At 31.5% G+C, this 14,937-nt stretch overlaps 2 protein-coding genes across 4 annotated transcripts; one reads left to right on the top strand and one right to left on the bottom strand.

Moving 5' to 3' along the window:
* Nucleotides 1-178: 178 nt before the first annotated feature.
* On the bottom strand, nt 179-4,556 carry LOC114402902. Of its 2 annotated transcripts, XM_028365588.1 has the most exons (8): nt 4,213-4,556; nt 4,080-4,110; nt 3,803-3,918; nt 1,981-2,186; nt 1,656-1,896; nt 1,470-1,555; nt 840-925; nt 179-752 (listed from the first exon to the last, which is right to left on the bottom strand). In XM_028365588.1, the coding sequence occupies exons 3-8, from the start codon at nt 3,872-3,874 to the stop codon at nt 469-471; spliced, it is 975 nt and encodes a 324-aa protein (XP_028221389.1). In that variant the 5' UTR covers nt 3,875-3,918; nt 4,080-4,110; nt 4,213-4,556; the 3' UTR covers nt 179-468. The 2 variants fall into 2 exon arrangements, with proteins under 2 accessions (XP_028221389.1, XP_028221390.1); XM_028365589.1 differs by lacking the exon at nt 4,080-4,110.
* A 5,882-nt stretch (nt 4,557-10,438) lies between these two features.
* On the top strand, nt 10,439-13,620 carry LOC114401382 (probable mitochondrial import inner membrane translocase subunit TIM21). 2 transcript variants are annotated; one of them, XM_028363894.1, is made up of 6 exons: nt 10,439-10,772; nt 10,844-11,022; nt 11,140-11,188; nt 11,461-11,580; nt 12,251-12,436; nt 13,164-13,620. In XM_028363894.1, the coding sequence occupies exons 1-5, from the start codon at nt 10,584-10,586 to the stop codon at nt 12,419-12,421; spliced, it is 708 nt and encodes a 235-aa protein (XP_028219695.1). In that variant the 5' UTR covers nt 10,439-10,583; the 3' UTR covers nt 12,422-12,436; nt 13,164-13,620. The 2 variants fall into 2 exon arrangements, with proteins under 2 accessions (XP_028219695.1, XP_028219694.1); XM_028363893.1 differs by having other exon boundaries at nt 10,440-10,772; nt 13,123-13,620.
* Nucleotides 13,621-14,937: the final 1,317 nt, after the last annotated feature.

Below are 14,937 nucleotides of genomic sequence, written 5' to 3'. Positions count from 1 at the left end.
TGACTTTATTTATTTATTTACGTGGTCCAGGTTGCTAAGCAAACTGAACTGACCCACTAAAGGCTGGTTTGGTGCTTTATTTTTTTTTTTTGCTTGTGTCTCCGAACTCACGGCAATTGTTCCCAGTGTTGGGATAAAAAGGAGAAGGATATGCAATGAGTATTTAAAGAAAGAAAAAAACTATACAACAGAAGACATACCAAAATAGTTTACCTACTACAAAGTTTCAGTCATCTTTGAAAGCAACCTAACCAAAAAGAAAAAAGATTGGGTAAAGAAGCTAAGATAAATATCACTTTACATGAACCCATTAAACTAAACTTTACATTTTATTTATTAATGTTCTCAGAGTTGGACCTAGGGTGAAGGTCAGAGTACCAAACTAAGCAAATTCTGATACCGAAATGAGAGTAGCAAACTGAGCAAAGGGGCATTGAGCTGGTGGTGATGAACACAACACAAACCAATCTACAAGGTAGGTTGGCGTGTGAAGAAGTTGAAGTCAGGGTGGTCAGCGTTGATATGCTTCAACCACCAGTCTGCAGCGTTGTATAGATCGGTCACCACTTGGTTATTGTTATAGGGATTTAACCATATGTTTTTCCTCATTTTGTACGTGGCTAACCCAAAAGGAGAGAGAGACATGCAACCCCTCTCTTTTTTCTTGCATTTCTCTCCCACAATACTTCGCCAATCAATTAAACAACTTTTGTTATTCCCTGTGTGAATTTCGTCATATTTGCTTGCACAGTCTGCAAAACAAACAAAATAATAGTTGTTAGCTTGCTTCAAATTTATTTGATATGATTTTTGTTTGACAAATCACTACTTTAAGATACCTTGGAAAGATGAAAGTGAATGGAAAGTGAGGAAGCTTGTTTGGTCCCTTTTATTTTTGTGGCATGGTACGGAATAAATGGGATACCTATTCATAACGAGTCAATGTGAGATCTTTGTATCACAGAAACTAGAGATCTAAGTGGAAGTATATGTAAAACTTCACAATATAAGGAAAAACAAATTGATTAAAAGCTTTTTAAATATACACGTGATTATGAAAAACACACAGAACCAAAAGTTGGGCAAGAAATAATATATACTATCATTTATATATCACTAGGAAATAATACAATAAATTCAACCTTGTCTCCGCAAATCAATTAATTTCAACTCGAAGTAAACTAAAAATAAAATAGCATCTGTGACAACTCAGAGACAGTGACCTTTTTATCAACTACAAGTTATATTTGAATAACCACAAAATTGCAACAAAAATAATCCAGCAAATATAAAGCTAACTGAAAAATTTAAGGCTTTTCTTCACAGTTTTATTTTAATTATCTACGAATTACTAAAGTTAAAGAGCAAGGCCAATTAATTATCACCAGGTGCACTTACTTCCAAGTTCTAGCTAGTGTTCATCTTCAAGAACAACAAATTTTCAGTACAACAAAACTAATTCTACTCACCATGAAACAGCCATCCAACTTGTGGGGGAAATATCCACACTCTTCAACCTCATCAATCCTGGATGGCTTTTAGCTAACTCGGTTATCTGAAACAAGAAACATCAATATTATTCAACAGACATGCATGCAGCGTGTGTGTGAGAGTGAACATAAAAACATTTGCTAATAAGAAGTTAGAGGCTATACCTTCTCAGAAAATGGAACCCGCTGGTAAGGTGGAGAGTTCTCAGAGTACTGTAAGTAAAGGGCGCCAAGCATATCCTTTGTTGTGCATGAACCCACTTGGTCAGAGCCTGAATCCAAAGAAGCATCATCCCATGCTTTGCTAGAATTGTTACTGGGTGATCTAGAAAGGTTATCACTTGCACTGTCCTCGCTCAAGGAATCACATTCAACTTCAACTCCTTCACCGTACTCTTTCCGAATCCTAGAAAAGAATAAGATGGTTCATACTCATACCATTTTGTTGACACATTTAGTACATAAACACTGTTTTTTTCTGCATATATACCTAGATTTACTGATATAGATTTGGGTAGCAGACAGATATGGAGCATAGTATTGCACCAGAGTGTCACCATTTTCCAATATCATAGGAATGCCAGCACCAAAGGCACTCCATTCATAGTAGCAGTCCCAAAGATCTTTCAGAGTGAAATATTCGATTGTGTCTTTGCCAGGAGGTAGCCATTGTGCATTTAGATCACTACAGCAGCTCTGAAAAATACGAGATAAAGGCAAGAAAACAAATCAACCAATCAATTGGCCCTTCTATCTTTTACTAGAATGAACGGTGGACTATTTTTTGGTAGATTGGAACTAGGGGAGGAAAGGTTCAAATTTCATTTCCGTTTAATTTATATGTGGCTAGATAAGAAATACTACTTCATTACAAGAGGGTAACTATATTTGTGTCAGATATATTGCAAAGAAACTTAATTACGAGCTACAAGAAAATATGCAACAGTACTGTGGTTTCACAAAATGCAAGAAGCACGGTTTATATCTTTGTTTTAACACTCAATTAAGTAGCAAAAGCTAGTAGGCCAAGAGATTTATCAAATATAATTGGAAGAGCTACTGTTGCTTTCTAAATGCAGGAACTGTCGGTTCTAGTTTTTCCCATACCATTTTCTAGGGGATGACCCACTTGAAGTCACATGCTCGAAAAGGAGAAAAGAGTACAAAAATATCCTTCCGGGAGTGAAGTGGAGTGAGAATCATCCTCTCTTGGGTTTTTTTATTATGAAAATAATAAAATTATCCTTAAATATTATATATATATATATATATATATATATATATATATATATGTGTGTGTTATATATATATGTGTGTAATTTAGTAGTAATTTAATAATATATTTATAAAAAATAAAAAGAATAAAAACAAAGAGAGGATCAAATTCAAGGTTTTGCACATTGTGCACAGACAGTACATACATCATCCCTAGTCACCATCACACATGGCCTAAGGTGAAGGCACGAGAATCTCGTGGGCATCTATCTAACTCCTAACTCACGGACCAATAGAGCAACAAATAGCATATCTGTGAGCCGATGTTTTCTCTCCAAAATAACATCACACAGAACAGAATCAATTTTTATTTGACCAAGTAATAAACATTTGGTCTTTTTCTTTTTATCCTCTAAGCAACCGTCCGCGAAAATGTATATACTTTTAATATGGTAAGATATATTCAAAATGTATGTAACATTTATTAAATTATGAAAATAATAGGGAGCAAAAAAGAGATAATATATCAAAGCAATGGCATCAAGGGAATATTCCTAAAGACAAAAGTCAAAATGGAGCCATTTGACCAACACTTCATTATTTCTATTTGTATTTTTAGGTAAAAGTCTGACTTTGATGACTATCCTTGACAGAGAAAGAAATCAAATTCACTGTTCGGATAACTTTTTTCTTTTTATAGAGTCGATTATAATTTTGATTCTGCACCGTTCGAATAACTACTGCGTTCACAAAAGAATATAACTTTTGCATAATAAAAATAACAAAAGAATATAATTAACTAGTTAATTTGAATTAAAACATTTGTTCTGATACTTCTGCGGCATAATCGGAAGAGATCACTGTAACATGCAGAGATTTTCAAAGAAACTCAAAAATAAAAAAGAATCCTTTTCAAAAAGTAACCTCATTATCATTATCCACGATTCAATTTTGACCCGACGGAGAGAGAAAACAAAGTCAGTAGTTTGCGCCCCGAATCGGTGACACGAGTTAGACGAGAGAAGAATAGAGAGAAAAAGAACGTTGAATTCTAAAATAAAAAAGAGACGATAAAAGAAAAAAATAAATAAAAATACCTGAAGAGTGAGTGACGGAACATCTGGAGTGACGCGTAGGAGAAAGCGTTCAAGATTGGAGAGGGAAGACATAATTTTTTGCCGAGAAAGTGACAGAAAATTCTCAGAAACTTACCCTTGGAACAGCAAAAACAGATCAGTTAATTCTAAATCGATGAATACAAAATTTCCTTCTCAGTACTACTGGTTTCTCAAAAAAGGCAAACATAAGAGTCACTGATGTAAATTATAGTTTTGAAAAATAAAAAACAGAGAAGAAATCATCATAAGTTCTCACCTTCAAGAGAGTGTGCATGCATTACAATTTTCTGGTAATGTGAAAGAGAGAGAGAATATAAAAAGAAGAGAACCATAATAAAGTGGCATTGACGTCGACAATAAATGCAATAGAGATAAAGAGACAAACTCACCCAATTAAGAACAAAACATATCATGAATAATTCTCTCTCTCATTTTGGTTCGTCTTTAAGATGCTTCGACTGTCAAAGGTAGGATCTTTTATAGCTGAAGGAATGTGCAGAAGGATGGCTTTCGAGACAGTTCTATTATGAATTGCGGCTTAAGAGAAATGGGATTATGGGAGTAGAGAAAGAGAGAGAAAAAAAAGTTTCAAACTTTGAAAGACTAATGACAGAAGAAAGCAAAAAATGAGAGAGTGAGAGAAGAGAAGTGGTTGGTGGTAAGAGTTTGAGAGATCGCTTCGCCGCGTGTGACGAAGATAGTGTCAGTGCTTACTGTTCACATCTATAAGCAATTAAGCCCTGCGTTATGTTTGTTTCTGCAGTTTATTTATTTATTTGTTGAATAGTACACAGTATGGGATTTAATTTTGTCGTTCTAGTCTAGATCAAGTGCATATCACCTGCCTAGTTACACACCATATCCATGACCACAGGTATTAAATGATAATAGTATAAATCAATATATTTATTGATACATCCATTATCCCACACTCCATCTCTATTTTGGAAACATGTGGTTGACAAATTTACTGCTATAAAGAAAATCGACTAAATTTAGATATTAGTAATAAAGTTATTTGTAATTATGATATTTTAAAAAAAAAATCCTTAAAATTAATGAAAGTTTATTTATCTTCTTTAATCTACATAGGAAAGAGAATAAGACAGTTCAATTATGAATTAAAATAACAAGAGTATTTTAGTCAAAAATAATTAATGCACAATACCATAGAAATAAAATTTTATAAAAAGGGGCAAAAAATTATAAAACTATATTTTATAATAAGGATTTTTTTTATTTCGTGTTTTATTGAAAGTTACAAGTATAATTAGTATTTTAATTTGTACATGTATATAATAAATGTTTATTTTATATGATTAAAAATAATAACAATAAATATTTTTAAATATATGAATTATATTGAAACTAAATTAATAATGAATAAATAGCTTTGAATACATAAATTATATTTCCGATTTATAGTTAACAGTTCAAAATTGAGATATAAAATTAATTATCTTTTTCAAAATATGTATGGATGTTGTGTTAAAAATGCTACTTATACTAATTAATTAATTCATTTTACTATTTTGTCTTAATCATGAAAAGTAACTTTATCCATTTAAATACTAAAAAAATATACTTTATATATTTTTTTCATTATTGGAGGCCCTAGTGAAGACATGGTTGTTCGATGGACAGGACGTCACCAATAACATGTATAGATTGACATGTAACGTGGTTGGCGTTGTGGGGAAAGTTAGTTACAAGAGAAAAATAGTTAAATTGGTGCAGTCGAATGAGACACGGTAGTGCCAACAAACTAGTCGTGGATCGAATTATGGTTGGATGTCAACGACAAGACAATGCATTAATAGTGTTGGATAGTCGCATCGATGATCTGACGTCAATGGCAGGGAAATGCATTAATGGTGTTGGATGGTCGTTGATTGCAAGTGTCGTTATAAGAGATGTTGTTACAAGGACAAATTGGTTAAATTGGTGCAATTGAAGGGGATATTGTAGCGTCAATGAAACAGTCACAGATCAAATAATGGCTTAGCGTCGAGGATAATGCAATGCATTAATGGTGTCAAATGGTCGTAATGATGGTTCAGTGACAAGGCAATACATTAATGGTGTCAAATGGTCATTGGTTGCAAGTGTGGTTGTAGGGGATGGAGGTTACAAGGGCAAGTCGATTAAATTGTTGCAGTCGAAGGAGACATTGCAGTGTCAACGAACTAGTTGCAAATTGAATGATGACCTGATATCAACGATAATCCAATGCATGAACAATGTTGAATGGTCGTAGTGATTACCTAACATCAAAGACATGACAATGCATTAATGGTGTTAGATGATTGTTGATTGCAAGTGTGGTCACAGGCGATAGGTATAAAGAGTAGGACTTTGGACTATAAAAAGAAGGAGATAATGCAGAATGATGAAAGAGGTTTTTTAATATATATATATATATATATGTATGTAGAAACCTCATGTTCATGATTATTATGTATGCATAATTTAAAAAAACTCAATTTAATTTTATTTATAGATGTTTTCTAAAAAAACTATTAATTTTTTATTTAGAAATAGAGATAAAAGATAATACATTAAGGATAAAGATGGTTAAGAAAATCAAATGGAGAGTAACTTAAATGTGAGAACAATTAAAATTTCCAATTTTAAATCTTTACAATCTTATTTAGATTTAAAGATATTATCTCATGTTTAGGATATTGTTTAGATTTAAAAATATATCTTTATTTCAATAGTTTGTGTTGCTATTTTAAAATCAAGTTCAACATGTATAAATAAAGGTTCTTAAGATGAAACTAAAGTGTCAAAATTGGTCCAACCTGATACACCAACCTGATGGTCTAATGGGTTAAACTAGGTCAAGCATTTGAATCATTGACCCAAACAAAACATATTTAGAAAGATATAAAAGTGATGAAGAGGTATAATTGCTCTTCAACCTAATAAAGAATTTGTGAATAAGTGAGAGGTCCTCTTCTAAAGATTGCATGAGAAATATACAAAATTTAAGCTTTAGGAAAATTGGATGGAGCTTATGACCTGAAATTTTAGACAAATCAATTTATTTACAACTTACTTAGTAGGTTAATTAAACCAACTAAATTAAGGTAGAAATATATACTAAAGGTAAATGATACCTTGAGGACACATATTCTACGCCATCCCACATTTGATTGGAGGGTCTTACTTAAAGGTAGTTTATACATTAAAATTCTTAACGAAGTATTATAATTTATTCATGATCTTGTAGATTAATGACATGTACGTACCTATATCACCTAATGCACATGATTCTTAATTTGTATGCATGGAGTGTAACTCTTGATCATGTTACTTCATTATTTCAATGACAGTATTTTATACATTTCATTGCATAATGTGTAGGTTGACCTTAAGTCATTTGACTATTTTTATTGTGATTAAATTGCTTATACCTACTATAATTTCATGCTTATAATTGATTGACGTTCTTATATAAATATTTTAATTATGTATTGTCTTTCTAACATTAAGATTCTTAGTTGCATTTCTATGTTGTTCTTTTTCTTGTTTCCCTTTCTTTCAACATGAATTCTTGTTAAAGTAGTTAACAACTATCTGTGCCCCACAACAACAACAAAACATCACTTTCCTTGTTAATAATCGAGATCATAATGGAGCAATAAAAGTTTGGCGAGGTTCATTCATATTATTTACCATGCCAACAATTTGTTACTCTGTCTCTTTCAATTAAAGCTTTTCTTATCATTAGATATGACCAACGTGACAAATGATACCTTGAGGACACACAACACATGTCATCCCAAATGTGATAGGAGGATCACAATCAAGGCAATTTACACACTAACATTCTTAACAAAGTACTATAATATATTCATGATAAGTGTAGTGTAATGACATGTACTTGTATCACCTAATGCCTGTGATTCTTGATTTGCATGCTTGAGTTAATGGAGTATAACTCTTGATCATGTTATTCATTGTTTCAATGACATGCATTTTATGCATTTCATTGCATAATGTGTAGGTTGACCTTGTGTCATTTTACTATTTTTTTTACTATGATTTGATGCTTATAATTGATTGACATTATTATGTAAATTCATTAATTATGTACCATTTTCTAACATTAAGATTCTTAGTTGTATTCCTATTTTGTTCATTTTCTTTTTCCCTTTCTTTCAATGTGAATTCTCGTTGAAGTAGTTAACAACCATTCATGCTCAATAACAACAAAGCATCAGTTTCTTTGACAATAGTTGTGGTTATAAATAGAGAAACAAAAGCTTGGCAGAGCTCATTCACATTCTTTAGTGTGCCAACACTTTGCTAGTTTATCCTTTACAAGTAAAGATTTTCTTTTCATTAGATTCCTATTTTGTTTTTTTTCCTTTTTTCGGGCATGAATTCATATTGAAGTAATCAACAAGTGTTCATGTTTGATAACAATAGAGCATCCATCACTTTCATTGACAATAATTGAGGTCATAATGGAGTAACAAAAGTTTGGCGGCGCTTATTCACATGCTTTAACGTAGCAACACTTCACAACTTCATCCCTTACAAATAAAGTTGTTTTTTTCATTAGATTCTTATTTTGTTTTTTTTGTTCCTTTCTTTCGGTGTGAATTAATGTTGACGTAGTTAAAAATTGTTCATGTTTGATAACAATAAAGCATCACTTTTCATTGACATTAATTGAGGTCACAATGGAGTAACAAAAGTTTAACACGATTGATTCACATTCTTTAATGTGACAATACTTTTATACTCCATTGCTTACAAATAAAGTTACTCTTTTCATCTGATTCATGCTTTATTTGTTCTTTTTCTATTTTCCCCTTTCTTTTGGCGTTAATTTATGTTGAAGTAGTCATCAATTATTCGTGCTTGATAAAAATAAAGCATAACTATCATTGACATTAACTAAGGTCATAATGGAGTAACAAAATTTTGGTGAGACTATTCACATTATTCACTCATAATGTAGTAACAAAAGTTTAGCGAGGCTCATTCACATTCTTCAATGTGGCAACACTTTGTTACTCCATCCCTTACAAATAAAGTTCTTTTTATTAGATTTCTATTTTTTTTTCCTTTTCCCCTTTCTTCCAACACAAATTCATGTTGAAGTCGTGAACAATTGTTCATGCTTTGATAGCAACAAAGCACAACAAAGCATCACTTTTCTTGACAATAATTGAGGTCATAACAAAGCAACAAAAGTTTGACAGGACTCATTCACATTCTTCAATGTGGCAACACTTTGCTACTCTATCCCTTACAAGTAAAGTTATTCTTTTCATTCACATTCTTGAGCGCACCCTAAAATGAATAAAGTATAATTTATTCAATTATTATATAGGGATGTCATAGTGGATTGAACCCAATGCGTCAACCACTTATCCTACCAAGATAGGTTGATGCTTCTCTTGTTAGATATCTTATGGACTGTTTAGTTAAATATCATTTTTTTTGGGTCATCATAACATTGGTGTTAAATATTTAGTGACATGTTGAATAACTAGTATATGCTAGAAACTTGATTAGTCATATTTAATGAGATTGTTTTTTCCAATCACATAGTTAAATTATTTTATTAGACATAATGGTTTATGAAGTATTTATTTCTTTGATTTACTTTGCATTTATTTAATTCATGATGAAACTCTCTAAAATAATTTACACACCCTCTGGAGAACTTAAGTTTGATCACCTACAAAATACATTTTTGGAAAGAACATAATGAGTTTTAAGTGTGACTAAGTCTCAGACTAAAGATTAGTCTTATAATCAGTCCAAAGAACTGAAGCTTGTAGGGATATCTCAAGATTTTACCCGGGATCAAATCTCTAGTGATGATGGTTACAAAACAAATATTTTTATTTTTATTTGGTAAGTCAACTTATGATTCATTTATTTTTTATATTATTTCTCATCTTATTTTTTTTATAAAAAGGTTGGTAAGTTAACCATCCTAACGTAACCAACAATCCACTTGATTTTATATTTTTAACTTAACTTTGAAAGGAGTCTAAGTTCAACTCAATTTGTTTTTATGGGTCAAAATGTTTGGGTTCAATTTAAATTATTAAGATGGTCTAATAAAGAGACTAAGAAGGAAACAAATGATGTAATTAGTTCTAATTTATAATTAAGAATAAATTATAATAAGTAAACAATCTAAAAATTAAAATATCTTCTCATCCTGCAAATACTTTTATTTAAACAGTAAATTACATTATCTTCTATTTTTCTAAATCTTAAAAACATTAATAAAATACTCTCCATACATTATACTCTATTTATTTTTAATTATAAAATTATTTCAACTAATGCATGTATCTTAAGAAAAATAATTAATATAGTTAATCTCATTAAATATGTTAATTATTTATAATACTATTAAAAAATTATCTGTTTCTTATCTCTTTATTTATTTAATTATTTTTTATTAATGTTTGGAGATAAAATAAATAAATATATATAGAAAAAAATAATTAATATCCTTAAAAATTTAAAAAAAAATTCTAAAAAGAATTTAAGAACGAAAGGAGTAGTATGTATTAAAACTCTAGTAAAAATAAATTAAGAAAAACTTATAAAAAGGTTAAATAAATAAACTAAACTACTGGGTAGAAGAAAGAAAACACAAGACAGTAGGCGGCGCCGTTTTGAAGTAAGGTTGTGTTTGCTTGCGTTGCGAAGCCTGTTGTGTCACTATTGAAACTTGAATCCCCTCTTCAACGCCGTGGTGAGAGTCTCAGTCGCCGCTATGTTCCGCAGAATCTTGTCCCATCATCGCACACTCTCAGCCTGCGCCCACAATGCAACAACACGCTCTCTGGCCACTCGCCGCCACGCCCCCAATGTCCCTCCACCCCCTTCCTTCCTAATCCCACGATCAAGGCCCCTTTCTTCCAAAACATCCCAATCCAACGAAGCCGCTGAAAGCTCCAATAAGGTCCGCCAGTGAACGACTCAATTACTCTGCTTCCAAATCAAAACCTATTTCGATCTATTCGTTTTTTGTAGGCCAAAAAGGACGTGGCAAACGTTGAAGATCCCTTTAGTGCCCCTACCTATAACATTCCGGAGAAGCCTGTGACGTTTGTGGAGGGAGCGTCCTACAGTGTTGTCATTCTTGCGGGACTCGGAATCGCTGCTGCTGCCGGATATGCTGTTTTCAAAGAGCTTATTTTTCAACCTAAGGAGTATACACCTTCCTCTCTCTCTCTCTCTCTCTCTTTTTTTTTTTTATAAGGAAAATGCTACATGTTATATAATGTTTAAATATGTATATTTGTTTCATTATTGTGAGCTGGTGACAGGTACAAGATCTATAACAAGGCTCTCAAAAGAATTCAGGATGATGGTCAGGTCAGTGAACTTTTTCGTTAATTTCTACTTTTCAAAGAAAACCAAAATAGAAGCCAAAATTACTCCTGCATTTCTAGTTTCAAATTTCAACTATGTTGTATTTACTGCAAATGCTGTATTGTACAAAAAATAAAATAAAATTTTGCGCATGCCAAAGCTCTAGATCAAACAATGATTTGTAAGTTAACTTTGCTTTGGGGAATGAATAGCGGCTGGTTCTATACCGTTTTGCTGTTTTTGTGTTCACTTGGGATGGATTTGCTTTGTACCAGGTACGGGTGAGGATTGGATTTCCAATTACTGGTTATGGTCAGGAGAGTAGAAACCGAGCTGCTCGCCAAAGAATTCCTCACAGGGTATGGACTGATGAGGAAGGTGTTGAGCATGTGGAGGTAAATCTATCCAGCATTTATTGAAACTTATTTGTCAATGCGTGCACATTTTATAAGAACTATTTTGAACTTTAATAAATCCCTGGGATAAGATAACAAAACAAAAAATTTCAAGAAAATGTTGTGAGGGAGGAGAAAAAGATGAAAAAGAAAGGAGAGAAAAGAGGCAAGGTGTAGGAGGGTTTCATTGGGTATATTGTTGTATTGTTCTTGTGTGTCGGGTAACCCTGTTAATAGTCGGTTACAATAGGTTAGTTAGTTACCTTGCTATTTGTTAGTTAGCTCGGGCTGGGATAATTAGAGAAATAAGGCATGTTGCCTCTAAATAAGAACAGGGGTACAGAGAATCAGAGAGGAGGTGGGGGGACCTTATCAAGTTGGAAACAATTGGACTCTTAGAGAGTGAGGGATAGGTCAGGGTCTCTTGAATACCTTAAGCATTAGTGTAATTCATTTCTAGCTCTGTTACCAGAGAATTGTACTAGAGAATAATTCACATTTCTGTCACTTCTCTTCATCTATTTTCTACTCAGTCCTGATTCCGTTCTATCACTGTGCCTTTTCAAATTCTTAAAATTTCATTTACGGTGGAAATTACTTATTGTTTAGTAGCTGTGTCATTTATATTGATAATATGATTCACACTCAAATATGTTAATTTGGGTTACAGGTTAATTTTTATATCCGGGGCCCCCATGGGCATGGAAAAGTATTTGCGGAAATGTTCAAAGGCACTGACAACGAATGGAAGTTTACTTACTTGATTGTTGAGATTAGAGCACCATCTACTGCACAAATAATTCTGGAGTCATACATTCCATCTTACAGTCCAACCAAGTAGCCTAGATGATATAAGGTTTTGTTCTGTTACATTTGCTGATTACTCTGTCTGTAGATACTAGATTGTTATTTGTGTTTCTTTTTTGATTGTGAGGTCATACTTTTCACAACACAAATTATAGGTGATAACCCTGCTGCATAATACTTCCCAGATAAAGAAAATGAAAGGAAAATGAAGTAGCCGAGCTTCAAAATGTTATGAACTTAATTATCTTATTTTCTGCACATTGATTAACCTGTTGCAAGTGTTAGGCATTATGTGTGTGTGTGTGTGTGTTACCTTGCACTCAGTTATTTTCCTTCAGTAATGCCCCTAATATCTCACTTAAGCTCTTGATTATATTGGATTGTTTGTGAATAATATCAGGCTACAGGCACTGTTCAATGCTTTTTTGTGTTTTGGCTGTGTATTTTGATTATCTTATGCGTGTCAACCTTGGAAAATATACTACAAATTCTTTTATTAGAAGGAAAAATCCCTTATACCTGTTCTTATCATAGTCCAATTCACATGCAATTCATATTTTCACGTATACATATGAAACTTGAAGAATCATAAGAATTTTGAATTTCTGATTTATACTAGAAGGTAAAAAAGCCTTTTACCTGTTCTTATTACAGTCCAACTGGTATGCAATTCATATTTTCATTCATACAAATAAAACTTGAAGAATCATAAGAATTCTAAAATACTTAATGCAGGTCTTTAATATTTGGTCCATTATGGATGCTGCATTTTTCAGCTATCAGCATTGACCACCTTAGCCAGTCCATGTTTCATGAGGGATGAAAGTTGAAAGAAGGAAAGACAATTAAAGAAAGTCAAATAATGTGAAAAACAGGATCGCAAGTCTCAGGTTCAGTATTTTTGTTTTTTTGTTTTTCCATTTAGAACCTGCGGATTTGGGGAAAATTTTTGGGCGAGGATCTTAGTAACGATGACCGGAGCAATTTACTTTGTCCTTGACAGCTATTGAGAAATCCGTATACCAATTTGTTGTTATTGCTGACAATTCAACTTGGCTTGGTTTGTGAAAGTACATTGAGTAGCTGGTTGTAGAATGCAAATTTTTAAGGATGAATATAAGGGGATTGTAGCCAAAAACCAAAATTGATATGGATCATATAAGATCGATATTCGATTGTTACCGGAGAGATGGTATGAATGTTAGACTAATTTCAACTATTTTGACACCCCAACAGGAATTAGTATGTGCTACAAAACTAATCGGAAAGTAGTTAATCAAGTTTCTAGCATGCATTACATTTTCATCTCTTCCTGTAACAATATACTTGTTTTGTGGACGCTTTTGATCTTGGAGATAATTAAGTGAACATTTGCGTAATCATTATGCGGGGCTAACATCAACTGTAAAGTAGAAATCATAGAAACCAACATTACCATGATCTTTGGATTTTGTGAGTAAGTTTTAGAATTTGAGCCTGTTGATGATAATAACGTCATTAGGAAGGATTATTTCACTAAAAGTGATTAACTAGTTTCTCAGAGTAGGGATTAGTTACAACAAAGTCAATAGATATTTATATAACATTACATTCTTAGTACTAATATATACTAGATGTAATATTTGTAAGTTACCGGGTTTATATTATATTAATGTTAAAAATATATTATAATTTTTTCATCCTCTTAAAATCTAATCTAAATAATCTATTGTAAAGAATATTCTTCAGATAACATGTGTATATTTTGGTCATGATTAATAATATTAATTGTCAATTTTTTTGAAATAATGATTAAATAACGAAATATATCAAATATTATAATGTATTTTCTTTGGACTCATAAGTAAAAAAAAATGATTTTGTATGTTAAATTTAAATATAAGTAAATCTAACTATTTTTTTATATTTAATATTATCATTTTTAAAATATTCTTTATTTAATTTTGATTCTATTTTTAGTGACTCATTTTTTATTGATTATAATAAGTTCTAATAAAAGATATTTTAAAAATGACTTTATTTTTTATTTATGATTATAAAAATTAAATGGTGCTAACTAACTTTTTTTAATTAGTGTAAAATTAACTTATGAGTTCATAGAAAATATTAGAGTAATATTAAACATTTTATCATAGATTATATTTTTAATGTAATTTGTATATTTTTCGTTTTGCTCAATTATAAGAATGATAACTCCTTTTTAATATATATATTTTAATTTATAAGAATCAAATAAAAATATTAAAAATGTATAATAACTCAACTACTCTTCTCAACCAGCTGAAGTAGAACCTCTTCATTTCCTTTTCATATAATTGTCCATAATGAAATAATTAGTTAATTATTATTCTGTGAATCCTCTAATTTGTTAATAATTGATCTGAAAAATATTGTTACTTATAAGGGAGTGACCATTGATCGTTGTCGATGATAATTTTCATTTTACGTGTACTTTTAAGGAAATCACCTGTAGACTTAAATGCAACATTAATATTTTTTTAAAGTTTAATTTTCTTGTATATATAGATATGGTTAATTGTGTATAAAATT

The sequence above is a fragment of the Glycine soja genome, chromosome 20, assembly GCF_004193775.1.
Source record: "Glycine soja cultivar W05 chromosome 20, ASM419377v2, whole genome shotgun sequence".
Taxonomy (NCBI): domain Eukaryota; kingdom Viridiplantae; phylum Streptophyta; class Magnoliopsida; order Fabales; family Fabaceae; genus Glycine; species Glycine soja.
This window is presented reverse-complemented; position numbering and strand designations above follow the sequence as displayed.

Bases quoted from the DNA above. Each gene is read 5' to 3' on its own strand.
- LOC114402902 (XM_028365588.1), bottom strand. From the start codon at position 3,874: ATGTCTTCCCTCTCCAATCTTGAACGCTTTCTCCTACGCGTCACTCCA. The intron at 2,187-3,802 runs GTATTTTTATTT...CGTATTTTTCAG, and splicing joins TTCCGTCACTCACTCTTCAG to AGCTGCTGTAGTGATCTAAA. The intron at 753-839 runs GTATCTTAAAGT...TTTGTTTTGCAG, and splicing joins TTCACTTTCATCTTTCCAAG to ACTGTGCAAGCAAATATGAC.
- LOC114401382 (XM_028363894.1), top strand. From the start codon at position 10,584: ATGTTCCGCAGAATCTTGTCCCATCATCGCACACTCTCAGCCTGCGCC. The intron at 11,023-11,139 runs GTATACACCTTC...AGCTGGTGACAG, and splicing joins CTTATTTTTCAACCTAAGGA to GTACAAGATCTATAACAAGG. The intron at 11,581-12,250 runs GTAAATCTATCC...TTTGGGTTACAG, and splicing joins AAGGTGTTGAGCATGTGGAG to GTTAATTTTTATATCCGGGG.